General features: G+C 40.6%; 1 protein-coding gene across 1 annotated transcript in view; it reads left to right on the plus strand.

The window, feature by feature from the left end:
• TNR (tenascin R) overlaps positions 1-18,046 on the plus strand; it is a 663,536-nt gene that overhangs the window by 450,032 nt on the left and 195,458 nt on the right. Inside the window, exon 8 of the mRNA XM_082265604.1 lies at positions 3,512-3,697. Coding sequence (XP_082121730.1) covers positions 3,512-3,697 — 186 coding nt within the window. The remainder of the gene's footprint in view (positions 1-3,511; positions 3,698-18,046) is intronic.

Raw genomic sequence — 18,046 nt, forward strand, 5'->3', positions numbered from 1 at the left:
TTGTATAAAGTACTCGAAATTTCTACTTGAGTAAAAGTACAAGTGCTCGATCAAAAAATTACTTGAGTAGAAGTGGAAGTGCTCGCAGAAAAAGTTACTTAAGTAGAAGTACTAAAGTATTCAACATTTTTTTTACTTAAGTATTGCAAGTCGTTTTTTCAAAAAATTTGCTACTTAAGTACTAAAAGTAAAAAGTACCAGTAGTTTTGAAAAAAAATTTCTACTCAAGTACTGAAAGTAGAAGTACAAGTACTGTGTTATGTAGTTATTAAAGAAATAAGTCAAAAGTTTGAACATCATATTGTTTTTTATTATTTCAAATGATTTATTCAAATGATTAACCTGTGTTTGTTAGTAGTTTCTTGATGCACTTTAAGCACTGTAGCACCATTTATTTGTTTGTTTCATATTTTCTTTTTATTGGAAAGATTTGGTATAGCAGCTTTTATTATACACAGCCTTTATTTTCGTATGCACTGATTTACAAATGACATTATACACATTTTTTTGAGCTTTATGCAACCTGCCATCTACTGTTCCGGCAGTGGTCATTTTTTTAAAAGTAACGAGTAACTATGCAGCACAAAAAAAAAATACTTGAGTAGAAGTATCGAAATCATCGAAAAAATGTAGTGAAGTAAAAGTAGAAGTAGGAGAAAAAAATTCTACTCTAGGAAAGTACAGATACCGCATTTCAGTACTTAAGTACAGTACTTAAGTAGTTCTACTTCGTTACTATACATCTCTGAAAACAGAGCAATCTTAGAAGAAAACCTGTTGGAGTCTGCAAAAGACTTGAGACTGGGGAGAGGTTCACCTTCCAGCAGGACAACGACCCTAAACATACAGCCAGAGCTACAATGGAATGGTTTAGCACAAAGCATATTCATGTGTTAGAATGGCCCAGTCAAAGTCCAGACCCACTGTAAATACAATTGAGAATATGTGGCAAGACTTGAAATTTGCTGTTCACAGACGCTCTCCATCCAATCTGACAGAGCTTGAGCACTTTTGCAAAGAAGAGTGTTCAAAAATGTAACTCGCTATATGTGCAAAGCTGGTAGAGACATCCCCAAAAAGACTTGCAGCTGTAATTGCAACAAAAGGTGGATCTACAAAGTATTGACTCAGGAGGGTTGAATACAAATGCATGCCACAATATTTATTTTTTCGAAAGATTTGAAACACATTTATAATTTTCCTTCCACTTCACAGTTATGTGCCACTTTGTGTTGGTCTATTACATAAAATCCCAATACAGTACATTTACATTTTTGGTGGTAACATGACAAAATGTGGAACATTTCAAGGGGTATGAGTACTTTTTCAAGGCACTTTATTTCCACTTTTGCAACCTAATTGGGATAACACTTTACTACTTTATATTTGTTACATTTCCCCATTCACATAGCATAACTTATTTATTTTTTTTTTAATTGGACCTTCCAAAAATGTATTGGACCCTCCAGCAAGGAAATATGCTACATAGTTTTCTTTGTTTATAAAGGGGATGGACAGCTGTGTTTGCCATAGTTACCCCTGTCTGTACTATGCAAGCAGATCTTCATTATCAATTGTAACTGTATTTGAAAACTGTCTGTCCTGACAAAGGGTTTAAGGTGTAGAGGCTGGGCTGCATTGTATGTTAATGAGGAAAGATCTGGGACAGACTCACTCTAACTTTGATATAAAAATTCTTGCAGCCATGATACCTCTTCTTGAGAAACATTAGGTATTAAATAATTAAAGTGGATGTAAACCGCATTCATGAAATTTGACCTGGGCACATCTATCTGTATTGGTAACTTATTTCTCTTCAAAGCTCCAAGGCCCATGGCTTTCTCCTGCTCTGTTCTTCTGTTATCAGCATGATAACTTATGACAAGTTCTTGGTCAACTGAGATAAAACCAGGCTCAATTTTGTGGGTGCTATAGAGAGCTGGTCTATTCACAGCACAGCTCCTCCTGTTTCTGCCTATGTGAAGAGGAGGTGTGTGCCTTTCCCTGAATCAGCTGTCTCAGAGTGTATGACCAAACTTCCCTCCCACAGGGGAATCAGGAAGAGAACATTCTAACAGGACGTGCACTTTCTAAACTGTCTAGAAAGGTGAAGACAGCAGATATACAAGTATAAGTTATGTATGGAGATTTGTTTTACCTCTGTGTATCATCTGAGGTTGTTAATTTCAGTGGGTATATGTGATGGTTTGTATCTACTTTAAGAAAAAAAGTTAAGCATGCTGCCTGAAAGGGAACGTATAACAAACATATAGTGGAATTTTCTCAAATTTGATTGCCAAAGTGGAAATGAGCTTTACAGACAAAACACAATTGTGCATTTTGTTTATTTTACTTGCTTTGAACACAAGCAAGCCATTGGAGCTAATTTGCTATATTGCATATGTACGAGTGTATATTCAACAACCTTTACCACAGTGCCCTTCACGCCATGAGTCTACATTTTGTTTTTGGGCTCTCAGGGCAGAGGATAGGTGAAGAATCTGCAGCTCCTTTTTTTTTTCTGCATTCAAGTGTTACAGAGAATGTCAGAATCTTCAACACTTCCAGTTTCAGGTGCCATGGCCTGTGTGACAGCCATGGTTCCCTCCATAGATATAATGAAGAAACAAGTAGAGACAATAAAGAACAGGGACTATGTTATTTAAAGGATCCCCTGATTAAAATAAAGGGAAAAGCAAGAAAAAAAGAAATGAACGTAGCTTCCACATCTAAGGGCTGGTAAGCTGCAATATATTTGCAATACATTCCTATCCTTGGGTTTAGATACACTTTTTTCCTAAAGCTCTGAACTCCCAATTATCTTAATCTAATCCTTAAACTAAGCTCTAACACTATAAACCTCATTCTGCTTAATATTCACCTCTCCAGCGCCAATAGCATGCAGCTCCTTGTGTGTTGAAAGATCTTAGCACCAAAGGAAATTTCTTCCTGGACAGCTAATCTGCACTTACCTGCTTAAACTCACAGCCAAAATAAAGAAATGAATAAATGGTACATAATCCGTTGAGTTATATTACGGTATATGGATTTGGTGACATTTTATTTATTTTTATTGAAAATTATTTTCTGGCAACCTTCTATTCTTACATTAAATGAGGTGCTTCTTTAGAGAAGAAAATTGCATTTATGAATCCCAGATCTGTACTGCGCCTAATTTCGTATACAAGACTTGTTGAGGAGCACACCTAATGTTACAACAATGAGAATTCAGGCAACCCATAAGGTAGCTAATAAGCAGCAGTGCATATAATTTAATACAAAAGAATAAAGAAATAGACATTACCAATGTCATAAGAGGGTATTTTCAAGCTCTCGCTGACTGCAGCCAGGTATCAAATAAAATGATAAAGGGCGGTGAAGGTGAAAGCTAAGTTCTCTACAGATATGTATATGATCTCTGCTGGGCTGAATGTATAATATATTAGAAACCTGTGGTTCAAAATATTCACTGTGAAATATTTTACAGACAGTTTTTCCTTCATTTACACAGAACTCGATGCCCCCAAAAATCTGCGTGTGATGGGGAGAGCCTCAACAACCCTGGAATTGGAGTGGGATAACAGTGAAGCTGAAGGTGATGGGTACCGCGTTGTCTTCAGTACTCTGGCAGGTGATCAGTACCATGAACTCAGAATACCACGTCATTCTGGTCAGACTACAAAAGCCACACTAACTGGTGAGTAAAGGATTTTTCTTTTTCCAAAAACATATACAGTCATGTGCCAACATCTTGATCATTGTCATGTTTAATTCCCACCAGTAAAGAAGCCATCCATGACTTGTACTCATCAGGTTGACATATTCTCCAGAGAATTTCTATGCAATAAAAACCCTTTGCGGTTTATAACATCATAACACAGCCATTATGAATTGTTTCCCAAATAAATCTTCCTTATTTATCCTGTGACAGATTGTGTGCCAGTGCCAGAAAAGTCATTGTCACCTGAAACCATGAGACCCCTACATAGCTGGTTCCTTAGGGGGGTAAGCACTAAAGATGTGAGCCCTCCTATTAAAATAGCTGTAGTAGGTGGGTGGGGATGGAAACTTGCATATACTGACAGATCACATGAGGCAACAAGTCCCCAAGAAGTACAAGGAGTTATTGGGTGATTGAACCTGCCAGGATCGACCAAAATATATAAATTTATGGTGGGCAGGCCATTATAGCATATTGTGGAAAGCTTTTTTTCTGTTTCTCTATACATTATGGGTTTGATTTACTAACTAAACTGCATGGTGCAAAATCTGGAACAGCTCTGCAAAGTAACCAATCAGCTTCCATGTGTTTTGTCAAAGCTTAACTGAACAATCTGAAGTTAGAAGCTCATTGGCTACCATGCACAGCTGCAACAGATGTTGCACTCTCCAATTTTTGTAAATCAACTGCTTTATCTCATATGCCACTAAAAACCTGGTCTGATGTCTCTGCATTATGTATGGTACTTTCTTGTGCTCTTCTCTGGCTTTTTTTGTTCTGCTTAATGAGTGTTCTTATTCATTCTGGGGCCCATGTGTACCAACTGTACAATATACTTAGCCATGTGAAGTGAACTCTTTGCATATGCATCTCAAGCATCTACCAATGCAACCTACCTACATTAAGGCAGCTAGGGGTGCCCCATTTGTCTGGCAAAATATGGGATGGGGACAGCACTGGTGTAGGCTGGGGCTGGATGGATCATTGAGGGATGAAGCAGGGGCAGGGCTAATCAGTGAGAGAAGCTTAAAAATGTATGGTTAAAAGAAACCTGAGCCTACTCTGCTCTGGGTCAAGACAGCAAAAGGCACAGAGGGCAGAGGTCAGGGGTGCATAACACACAGAGTGCATGGGTCAGGAGCATGTAACACACAGAGTGCAGGGGTTATGAGTAAGTGTCACACAGAGTGATGAGGTCAGGAGTAGGTAACACACAAAGAGCAGAGGTCAGGAGTAAGTAACACACAAAGAGCAGAGCTCAGGAGTAAGTAAGGCACACAGTGCAGGGGTCAGGACTAAGTAAGGCACAAAATGCTCTCTCTGTCAGTCGATCTACACTATATTACCAAAAGTATTGGGAAGCCTGCCTTTACACACACATGAACTTTAATGGCATCCCAGTCTCAGTCCATAGGGTTCAATATTGAGTTGGCCCACCCTTTGCAGCTATAACAGCTTCAAATCTTCTGGGAAGGCTGTCCACAAGGGTACCTGTGCAGTATACATGCATGAGTAAGCATGTTTGTGCAAATGTGCATGCACACACCAGCAGCTTTCAGTGGCCCTAGACCTTTGACCGCATTAATTTTCTGATGTCATCTTGACACACTGGTCATCAGATAAGTACAACATCTAATATAGACACTGTTGTTTCCCAAATGGCAACTGGAGCAACAGCAGCATATATTAATGGTTTGTGGTTTAAAGTGTACCTCTGGTCACAATTTAGAACCATATATTCGTTTCCACATTGTATTTCAAATATTTCCAGCCTACTCTACCATTAATTTGAACAATCTTGAAGTTTGTAAATTTACTTTGTGAAGATCCCCACACATCCCCTATTACTTTATTGAATTATGTGACCTGTTGTTACAATGCCTTGTGAGTAGGCACTGCTGTGTCACACATTAACAGAGTCTGCCTTCTGAACTACAGAAGAGCTTAGAAGAGGCAAAGTCAACATCGGAATCACTGCTTGCAGGCAGCAAGGTACCATAGGATATATAATCTTTAGAAATGGAAAGTAAACCGCAGAGGATAAGCTGCTGAGCATGCAGGGAATCCAAGAAGTTGTGGAAAGAGATGGCCAGCAGGCAGGGAGAACTCACAACATGAAAGGAGATTTTTCAAATAAGATTATATTAGATTGTCAAAAATAACTACTGTGTGTATTGTTATTACAATTTTGATTTTATAAAATGAAAGTGTATGCTGTGACCATAGATTTCCTTTAAGTCAGTCTGCTAACTCTAATGTAACCATACTTTAACAGAGGATACTCTATTTATGTGATGATTGTTGAGCTAGCAGAGCTGTGATCACTTCTGTGGGCTTGCCAAGCCATGCCATTCACCACCTGGAGTGAAAACATTGCTTCGGGAAATAGTAAATCAGAGTAAAGCTGGGTAGGGCTCAAAGACAATGAGAAAGGATGAACAATCACACAAGTACACCTTAACCAATTATCTTTCCTATATTGCAGACCGCAATCACCTGGCTGCTGCCATAGTCTTGTCTTATTGCATTAAGATATATGCCTTCTGCACACCATCCCCAACTGACCATGACTGGGGGTAACAACAGCAGAGGCACTACGTAGGTTCTAATCAGAAATAGAGATCGTACAGCTATATGCAGATGTGAATTAGGTTATCCATTTGTGTGTGTGTGATTCACCGCCTTTCTTAACAGACATGTCACTTAATTATTTTTGTATATATGAAATCAGAAATCACTGTTGTAGTTTACTTTGCAGTTTTAACATGGTACTGTAGAGCAGTGGTCCTCAACCCTGGTCCTCCGGGCCCACTAACAGGCCCGGTTACCAAAATAACTGAAATACATCCCAGGTGATATCATTTGCTGCTCAGTGATTGCAGTACTCTAGTCTGCATCTCCCCAAGGTAATACTTAAAATTTGGCCTGTTAGTGGGCCCTGAGGACCGGAGTTGAGGACCACTGCTGTAGAGTACACCAAATGGCAGCGATGACTTGTTATCCTGTCTAAAGCCTAGTACACACGGGCCGAATGATGGGGGTTTAATAGAAACCAGTCGACATTCGGCTCATATGTACGGCAGCTGGTCCGACAGAAGCCAGCTAATGGCTAAGAGCACTAACTGGAGTGTTCTGGCGGGGGAGGGGGGGGGCGTCCCTCTGTCAGAAACCCCATAGCACAGCAGGGGAGATCGCTGTACTAACATTGGATTGTTAGTACAGCGGCTCCAACCTGAGCTGTCAGCAGGTTAAGCGATTAAAAAAATAAATAAATAGTAGTGTGTACAAGACTTTAGAGCTCTTTCAGCTGTTTTCCCATATCATACTGCTGCTGGAGAGATGTCCACATCTTCTGGCAATATAAATACAAAGTAAAGTAAACATAAATGTATGGTTGGTATTAGGGGGTACATATAGGTAAGTGTAACTTTAGGGTTTACATAGATCTAAGATGAAGTTGAGGGTTTAAAATTACAGCTAGGATTAGGTATAAGGTTTAAATTGAGGTTAAGAGTCAATAGGTGTCTATTACATATCTGGATGTCATAAATTCATTATCCAAACACATTGGATAAAAACTGTTCATGTCCAAATGGGTCTGCTGTAATGTGTAATGTCAAAGCCAGACATGTCAAGTTTCTAGAAATCCTTCTGTGAAAAATAGTCCAAACCTATTCTCAAACTATAGCCTAATTGAGAACATTTGAAAGGTCCATCAGAGAGAGATATTTATAATATATATGCATTTCAAGACATGCAAAATAATAGATTTAAAACTATGTAGCCTAGCAATCTTTACAATACCTGCAATACATGTCATTGAGAAAAATTCTATTTCTCAGACATTAGCTGTGCAGTAGCATACATAAGTACTGTAGATAAGTTGAGAGGCTATGAAGTGCACTAGACTTCATTAGTACTGGGCAGCCTCCAGCCCTGCTGCTATCTTGGATGACATCCAGTAAAAACGTCCAAGTACAACATTAGGTCAAACTCTGCATTAACACACTGCACCAGATGTACACCTTAGTACTCTTCATTTCCACAAGGTTCATTGTCCATGCCAATCATTGAAGCTGCTTCATATTGCCAGTTGGAGAAACCCCAGAGTTAAGTTAATCAACCTACTGCGTGTCACACATTATCATAAAACTATGATGATTTAATGATACTGCTCTTCAACACAAGATGTGGGATGTATTCAAAAACAGAAAAATACTTAACACAACCCTGTGAGCACTAAATAGGGACCAAAGTGGCAATTAACATTATATATAGCAGCCACTTCCAAATTTCTAAGCCTGACTATTGGCTTGGCACTATGATAGACAAATAGTGAGGTTCAGAAGGTGGAAGTGAGGAAAGGTTAGTGCCCACAACCCTATCAGTAGGTCATTTTTTTATGATAAGGGAATGTCGAGGCGCTGCTTTGCAACTCAAGTGCTACTTCACTATTTAGGTGCTCAGAAATGTAATGTAATGTTAGCCAAAACAGAGTTTTGATATTCTGAATGGATGATAGGGGGCATCACATAACGGAGATACATTCCAAACATCTTGGTTCTTTTTCCCTATTGTTACAAGCCGAACAAGCCTTTTACTTTTTTGATAGGGGGCTTATCTACCTGCCTACCCAGGGTCAGGACAAACTGTGGACTGGAGAGGCGGTTACCCTGGGTGCAATGGTTTACTGTAAAGATGGGGATGCCTTCCTTCTGTTTTAAGGCTGACAGGAGTAGTGACAGCAGCAGTGATTTTAACAAGTGAGTGACTGCTGGGTGTAGTATCACCTAAGGTTGCAAATCATAAATGGGGGAGGGTGGCCCAATTTGGCATCTTTGCCCTGAGCGCTAGAAGACCTTGCCACGGCACTGTATTCACCTGACTGGTCAATGCAACTGTTGGATGTTAATGGCAGTGTTGCTAGTTGAGCAGTTAATGTATAGTTTGACAAACCTCCTGCATGATGTCATTATTTGTGTAAATGTTGGGAGTGGCAATCCTTTTTGCATGGTTTTATCTGGGGAGCAGGTAGAGCATCAGCCCCACAAAAAATAAAGAACTTGTTTCAAGGGTAAATCCTACTTTAAGTAAAGACTTTGCCTGCCTTTCTCTCATCTCAGAGAAATCTATTCTCAAAATTCTTATTTTTGCTACTCTCAAGCATTGAGTTTAACTTTTCAATATACTACTGCATTCCTGCAATGAGAAACAGTGGTTCCATTCTTTATTTGTGTAGCAAGGTTTCCAGGCCTGTGGCCTGATGTGGGTCTGCCATTAGTACCGGAATCCTCTCCAGCCCATGTGAGCTGAGTCTCTGGGTGTGACAACTGAAGCAACGACAACTCCGGCATCTTTGTTTGTGGTTTTTATTATAAGCTAAAGGGGATGGGAGAAGGGAATGAGTGGGATACTCCTTTAGGCTCAAACTAACTACAATTGGGACTTTGATCCTGAAAATGCCCGTTGGCGCTTCCTTGCCGCCAGCCGGCGCCAGCCAACACTTACTAACACTGAGTACACACTGCAACTTGATAGAAGTGCTGAATCCTCGACTGAAAGTCCAGAAGATCCCTGACTGTGAAACTGTAGAACTCCTGACACTGTTATGCTGTACAGTTCACTGAATACTGTCCCCCGCTTTGGCCAGCTTGAGGTAGTATGAAGTAGAACTCTGCAAAATCTGTACTTGCAACTAACACACTCTATACAATTCAGGGCCCAAATGCAGATGCCCCCTTGACTGTAACTCTTCAGGGTCCACTGACTATGTACACCCTTTGTAACTTCAGGGACCTCAACCTAGGTACCCCCTTTGCAGCTAGCTGACACTGGATCCCAGAACCTCTCCCGGAGTGGTCCCCTCTGACTCTAGGCAGACCCCCAGGGACAATTGTCAGTACTCATGACCTGTGTAGGCTTTCCTGGGACTGGACCCCTCTCGCTCTCTGCAGGCTCTCGGCACACCGGATCCCCTCAGCTCAACTCAGCACTCTCTGGATACTCAGATGACAACCCAAATTATCCTCTTCCTTAGACAGGAGGAGAGACAGCCATACCTCTCCCTCCTGGGACTCTGCTCCTGCCAAAGACACCGTGCCACGCACTTCCCCCCAAATGTATACCCACTCCCAGAATCCTTTGCAGCATAATTTGCCTTCTGGGGTAGTTACCAGCTGGGATGTGTCCCCTGATTGGGCTTCCCACACTGCCCTATGAGAATCCTCTCCCAGGAGCCAATGGGGATACTTCTCCCCTCAGCAGGCACATCTGGAAGCCCTGACACCCTAGTTAAATAAATCGCAGCCCTGCTGTTAGGCAGACAAGGCCCACTATACATTTACCTAGCACCTACCTTTAGGGTGCTACATTTGCAATGGCAATTTAGTGAAAATCTGGGCTTACAAGAATGGTTAGTATGGTTATTAGGCTTGGACCGCCAGTGCAAACCCTCCGTTGATACCCCCACCTCCCTGGGACACTTGAAGTTCACTTAAATTACTGTAAATGTAAATACATTTAGATTGACATTGTACTCCTTTTTCTTTGTCTTACCTCTGCTTTCCTGATGTAGCAAGTGGACAGTTTGTCTAAATATGACTGTGTGGTCCCAAAGGCATGAAAAAAGACCCACTGCTCTGAGCAATTTATTCAGACCTAGTTAGACAGACACATCACCTTCCCTTTTCTGCAATACAAGGCTATGTAAGGACAATTGTTCCAAGGGGTATGGCTGTTTATTAGTTCTGCTAGCACAGACCGCTGCAGACTGAGGGCAGGAAAAAGCATTATTAGCTGGTCATACACAGAGTAAATTTTTTTCGTCCAGTTCCTGAAAAACTGGCCACAATTTGAGCCATGGGTGGCCCTGTCAGCCCCTTCAAATCCAACATCCTTTGACCTGAAAATCAAAGGGGCTAGGTGAAAAATTTACAGCTAAACGGAAGCTGTCCAATCAAATCAGCCACTGTTTGGATATTCTGGCTTCCGTAGCTGCCAACTGTCAGGATACAGTAGCCAAAAGGGGAGAATCTGCTATCCACACTGTGTAGCGTGGGTGGGGGAGTTGGTAGACTTCTTTTGTTCAGTCCAAGGAGCTGAAGGAGATAAATCTTACAGTGTATGGCTAGCTTTACTGAGGGAAAATATATTTGAAAGCTTTACCAATCAAAGCCAAAACATAATGTGCACAGATGATATAAAAGACGAAACTTGTGAGGCTTTAATTAAGTACAATGTGTACAATCAGTGCCACCTGTGATTAAAAAAAACCCTCTCACTCCCTCTAAACAAACACTTTAAACGTGATACAAATTCTGCTTAAAATCATACATTAATCAAAACATCAGCTGTTAGTCCCCGTTCACACTGGGGCGACCTGCGAGGCGACCTGGTCGCCTCACAGGTCGCCGTAGGTCGCCTTCCATAGGGAAGCTGCGGACCCGTTCTAATAGGAGCGACACAAGTCGCTCCAACTTAGAAAAAGGGTCCGGAGCTTCTTTGGGGCGACCCGGAGCGACCTGCATAGACTTCAATGTTATGAAGTCCGTCGCCCCCCCAAGTCGGATCGCCCCAGTGTGAACGGGGCCTCACTGTACACCTATTAGTGATTTCAACACACTAAAAAAACAATATTAGTAAATCATATGGTGCAGCTCTACTGAACCTTTATATAATACAATCTGTGATTTTTTAAAATCGTAAAGTATCACAAAAAAAATAAATATATCGTGCACAATAACTGCATAAAAAAATATAAAAGTTTCTTGTTTATATTAATCCACCGCCGTGTGTATCTAAATTCCTCTTTTAACCACTTCAGCTCCGGAAGGTTTTACCACATTAATGACCATTTTTTGCGATACGGCACTGCGTTGCTTTACTGGCAATTTTTTACTTTCTGCTATAAAACATTCCCAACAAATTTTTAAAAAAAATCAAATTTCTTCATCAATTGAGGCCAATATGTATTCTGCTACATATTTTTGGTAAAAAAAAATCCTAATAAGTGTGTTTTGATTGGTGTGCGCAAAGGTTATAGCATCTAAAAACTACAGCATAGATTTATGGCATTTTTATTTTTTTTATTGTTTTTAATAGTAATGGCGGAGACCAGCGATTTATGGTGGGACTGCAATATTGCGGTGGATAAATCTGACACTAAGTGACACTTTTTGGGGACTGGTGACACCAATACAGTGATCAGTGCTAAAAAATATTGCACTGTTACTGTATAAATTACACTAGTTTACATAGGCAGATGGCTGTTCTGTCATTTTCCTGCACGATCGTGGGTGGCCGGCGGCCATCGCGGCCGCTGGACCTGCTGATTGGCTCCCGCTGCGTCTAATCACAGCAGGAGCTGCACTTTGGCAGCACACCTGGGCCCTGAGAACCCCTGCACAAAGCCACGCACCTATACATGATTTTGTGCAGCCTGGCCGTCCTACCACAGTATATATGCAGTGGGTAGTCCGAAGTGGTTAAAGATGAAATAGTGCCACCACCACCAGGCGAATTGTGTGCTCACCTCACTCCTGCTAATTACAGGCTCTATATTACAATTCCCACCAGTCTTTCTTGCATGGATATCTTTCTCTCCTCCTTGTTGGATCTAATGCTCCCATCTGCTCCAATACTCATCACACCAACCACATGGAATATAAATGCAATTTTCTCAATGTCTCGTCAATATGTTCACCACACCATTCGGCTGTCAGAGGCTATATGAGATCACAAATTGGGCTCCTCCCTCCTATACGCCTATCGCCGTATGATTGGCTTCTTCAGTAGGAATTTAATTAGGCTGTAAAGCTAATTGCATCTCTTGACTGAGTGCAGAGGACACATAGGGGAGTCATCCATGTTCAGCCCTCCTCTGGTTCCTCTCTGCTCGAACAAAGATAATATTGGCACAGGTAACAGTATTGGGTAGCCATGCCCTCCTGGAACATGCACAGTGGTAGATACAACTGCTTTGACCCCTGTGCCTCTGTCCAGGTGTCCAAAAGATATAAGAAGCCTGAAAAAAAATGTCAGAAAATGTAACTTTAGGCTAATCCTTTACAAAGCATATTATAGCGTCTGTTTCTCCTTTCTCCCCTTCTTCCTGCTGAGTCCTTTAGATGGCTTGTATGCACATCATCATCTGCAGCAGGAACCAAACAACAACCAAAGATGAGTGCTTGATGTCACTGCTTGTCTTATTTGGGAAACAGAAAAGTAAGAAATTCACGACACGTTATACATAATTCAGAGCCCACGACATATACCCTAGCAATCATAAACAAAGCTGCACTTGCACACAGCTTGATTCTCTTTCTTATTTTGTGGAGGGGGTTTGAATATCCAATATTAGGGTCAGCAGGTATAATTATGGAAGTGCTTTGTCATGCCGTGCTTTGCTACTTTCTCAAGTGGCTGTGCTCTTAGACCAATGGCTCTTAAAAATCTTTCTGCTTTTCTCCTGATTATGTATTTTATTTTTAAATGTAAAGGCATATATACACCCTGTAATTTGCTGTAAATTCTAGTTACAGGACACAAATGGAGGCAGGAAAGGCATTGGTTAAATGAAATGAAGAAAATGCCAATCTAAAGCTGGATATTGCTTATGAAAAAGGAACTAAAATCAGTAAATGTGAATTGTTTACTTAAAGAAGAAGAAAAGACTTACTACTTGTATAACTTTTCTTAAAAATGCTACCCCCACTACCACCAGTAAAAACGAATAATAGGCACTCCAGGACATGTCCCTCATTAAGCATATAATGAATAAATGTAAAGGGCATCAAAAAGGCAAAAATGTGCCACAATAAAGGAGGGGGGAGTATATCAGTACATTGTCAGGAGGAAAAATACTCAAATAAAAAGAAACTGGTTTATATACTCTATACCACCCAATCCACACTGAATTGAAAATAGTTGTCAAACACTCATTGGATATTTAAAGAGGTTGTAAACCCACTTCTCAAACTTTTACCTATAGGTAAGCCTATATTAAGGCTTACCTATAGGTGCTATAAATATCTCCTAAACATGCACAGTTTAGGAGATATTTAGAGTGCACACTGCCGATGACGTCATTGGCGCATGCGCTCTGAAGGAACGGCCACCGGTGCCGTTCCTTCAGAGTCCTATGCCGTGAACAGCGGCTCCCGCGTGCACGCACGGGAGTGATGTAATCGCGCTTCCGGACAATCAGATGGCCGGAGGACGCAAACCCGGAAGCAGGACGGCCAGACATGTCGGGCGTGCTGTCGCTGAGGGGGCGGCACGGCGGGGGCTTCGTTTTAAGGTAAGTACTTCATAATGAGCTAGTATGCGATGCATATTAGCTCATTATGCCTTTCTCTTTACAGGGCTTTTTTTTCTCGTTTTTTTTTGAGTGACTTTACTTCCTCTTTAAAATGTGTATACTTTATTGAAAAATACAAAAAAATTACACAAAAGCCAGATCATGGATCTTTGCATGATGACATAAAATGGTACCAAGGACAACACAACATACACACTAGAAACATTCATACAGTCAACCCCCTCATCCTCCACTAAACAGTATATTGGAATCCAATAAACATGAAACAAATGCTATAGCATATGTTGATGCAAACAGATATTCAGACTGAGAGGTTCATAGGACCAATACTGAAAGGGTTAAATCCGTAGGTTATAAGAAGGAAAGAACATCTATGTGTTGTCTAGAGGAGGCACAAAGTTCACCAAAGTAACAGAACAAGAGATTAGAGTTCATACCTATCTCATAGAGTGTTAGTAGTGAGCTGAATGCATGGAAAAGCCTCCCTTGCACAACACAGGTATATGATGTAAGTCCATGGCATATCCTTAATATAAGTGGCCAAAGCTTTAAAATGAAGAAGCAAAACTGAAATATGCTCATCCAAAATGTTGAGTCTCCAGAGTTGTCCCAAGTCAAAAATAGAGAGAGCTGGGAGGGATGGGGGGGGGGGGGGTGGATGTGCTGGTGCCTGACCGGTTTCGCCAGACACAGGTCAGCTGCCTCTGAAGCAGCCTCCTCCTTTCATGGCTGGTGATATCAGTTAATCTATGGACATTTGGGACTCAAAATCAGGGACAGTTGGGAGCTATGCCTTTGCACACTGGTCCTACCAGTTTTCAAATGTTTATCTTTTTCTCACCCAGCTAATGTGACCCCAGTGTGGACACAGAGGGCAGGGGAGGGACAAACAAAGATGCTATGCTGGCGCCTGACGTCCTCTTCATCAACTGATGATGTCATAGAAGGTTGGAATAGTGCACAATGAAAACCTATGGCTTTGTGTAACTAAAAGGCAGCCTTCATCCACACACTGGCTTGTATACAATATTTGGGTACTTTTTAGGCATTTAGCCAAGTCACCCCTGAAGAAACCTGAGGGCACCCCAGATTGCCTGTGTACCTTGTTTTTTTTTTTGCTTTTTTAACCAGGCTGTTCTAGAGAGATCAACATTTCTCCAGCAATCAGAGGAAGCAATAAAACCTGAAGCAGCTGAAGCACTGAACAGACCTAACTAATTGTGATAAAGAAAAAGATTATTGCGCTCAGCAGTAAACTCACAATAAAGTGCTATAGTGCATTAAAGTAGTGATGTGTCTCACATAAATCACATAATAAATAAACCAATACAATTCATATAAATCCTTTCATAAGTGAATAAATATATCAAATAAAGTCCTTAAAGTGCTCGGTGCAAACTACTTGTCTCAGCAGCAAGTTGGACTTGATATAAAGTGCCTTCACCAATCACCATGCACCCAGTGCTCGGATAAAATACTTCTTACCAGAAGAAGTTGACCCCTTAGTTATAGGGGGTCGTAACCAGCATGTGTCTCCACAAGAGCTCCAGATTTTTCTTAATACTGTCTTCACATCTGGTGTGTAATAGGCCAGTAGTTTATAGGTAGCTCCGGGACTCCGGACATCATGTTGTAAAAAATAGGAAGACTCCAATAGTGTAATATTGTCAGGTAAACAGATTTAATTAAAAGTAATGCACTTACTACATAGCGGTAAGTAGAACGCCACAATAATACACAGTTTGTTCGGCTACTTCTGGTGGATGGGACGCCGCTTCCGCATCTGCGCTCCACCCCACCGGAACTCTACGGTCTCACGCTCCCGACGCACGTTTCGTCAGGCGTGCTGACGTCATCAGGGGATCAGGGTTGATGACGTCATCAGGGGATAGACTTGCTGCTGAGACAAGTAGTTTGCACCGAGCACTTTAAGGACTGTATTTGATATATTTATTCACTTATGAAAGGATTTATATGAATTGTATCGGTTTATTTATTATGTGATTTATGTGAGACACATCACTACTTTAATGCACTATAGCACTTTATTGTGAGTTTACTGCTGAGCGCAATAATCTTTTTCTTTATCACATATTGCGTTTTCACGTTTTTATTGCTGCTCGCTAGTGGAAGAAATTCCCTATTATTCACATTTATTTAATTTTCAAATATCACTCTGTTTGCGCAGTTCTTTTTTGGTTAACACCGAATTTTGCTTTCCAGACCTAACTAATTGAAGTAAATGCAGCTCCGCTGAACATAGTGAGCCCAAACTAAATCTACCTAATCCTAAATTCTATCTATGATGGTACTACAATTATTTAAGACCTGCTCATATATGCAATGTTGAGGTGGGATAGTGTTCACATACGGAAACAAAATCAAATATATCAACCTATAGTAGTTAGAATCATGGAGAGACCATAAGCAATATGTTCAATAAAAGGGTAGTAGTTTCTCTAAAATTATAATGGCCTTATTTGATGTGGCCATATTAGGTTTGGATCATGCAGTTCAAGCTGAAGTCATTTAATTTTATAGTTGATGTTTAATTAACCTAATAAAACCCACACTTCCTCCACTGAGGAAAAGAGTTGAATGATGCTGGCCATCATTCACTCTAGAATACTGAAGACAATTAGTGGAATTGGTGGACCTGGAAGTGAACCAGGGAACCTAAATGGAAACTAAACCTATCAATTTAATGGTTTCCCAAAACAGTCACAATCGAGGGCCTATGCAGATGTCATAGAACCCAGATGAGAAGAAATTTAGAAATGGTAGATGACCAGAGTAAATAATCTCAGATTTTCAGAAGAGTAGGGTAGACAGAATGAGAAAGATGGAGTTTGGATATTGAACTGGAGGGATCCAAAGAAGAGGGAATGGAAGGGCAGGTGACAAACTATTATTCAGGGTACTGCTTAGGCACAATTCATATTTCTAGATGTTCTCTATAAAATAGGAAATACCTACTTTTTTTTAACTTCAGATCCACTTGAATGCTTATTAAGGAGGACATATGGTTAGAAACCCACTCCCCCACCCCAAGTTGCTTGTGATAAAAATTGGTGATGGGCCATCTGTTTCTTTCTGTAAATACAGGCCAAATCCATCTGAAGCCCTGCGATGATAATTTCACATTGGTACATTACCAGGAACAACAATATAGCATTGCATAAAGGTTTGATAGGAGTCTGACTTTGTTGCTAGGATCTCTTTTTCTAACAGGCAGAACTGCATTGCTTTATGTCTTTTGTGCTAATGGCATCGGACACCACAGTAAAGGCCAAGGTAGAGGATGCAGAAACATATGGTGTGACTTGAACAAACTGCAGTTCTGGCATTGACATCCTCCCAAACTGGATAGCATTGAGATTCCAGAAAAAAAGAAAAGACAAGCCTATAGTTTTTATAGTCAAACTGGGATTATTTTATGCAACAGAACAAAACTAATATGAAAAGTATAAAGCAATCATGCTCAACTGATGGTCCCCTGAAGTCTCCTGCACAGCTTCCCTGACCTTGAGGTGTAAAATTTAAATGTATTGTTTAGTGTATTGTGCATTTTAGAGACATTCACTAATTGGTAAAATTCAAATTATACTTTTAGAACCTTCTTTGTATAGTTTGTAATTGCATATATACATAGGATGTTTGTTAATTCAATAGGAAGGGCTCTACTTCCTGCTAAGAAGTACTGCACAATGGTTCCTCCTTCCAATACAAGTCATCCAAACGGGTCTATTTAACTGGAATTGATGATCCTTTGATATACCTAAGATATATAAAATGGACCTTTCATCTTCAAACACTTCCACTGTAAACTGGTCACATAGCAGGCACACCTCACTGGAAAATAGGGAGGTATGGGGATATATGTCAAACCAAAAACTTTGTTCTAGATTTGATAAGAGTGGCAATGGATTGGAACTCCTGTTAGGTGTTTACTGCTATTTGGGGGAGATTTACCTTCACTTCCTGTCCTGCTAACATCAGTTTTACCA

The sequence above is a fragment of the Pelophylax lessonae genome (genome assembly GCF_965119305.1).
Source record: "Pelophylax lessonae genome assembly, chromosome: 8".
Lineage (NCBI taxonomy): Eukaryota > Metazoa > Chordata > Amphibia > Anura > Ranidae > Pelophylax > Pelophylax lessonae.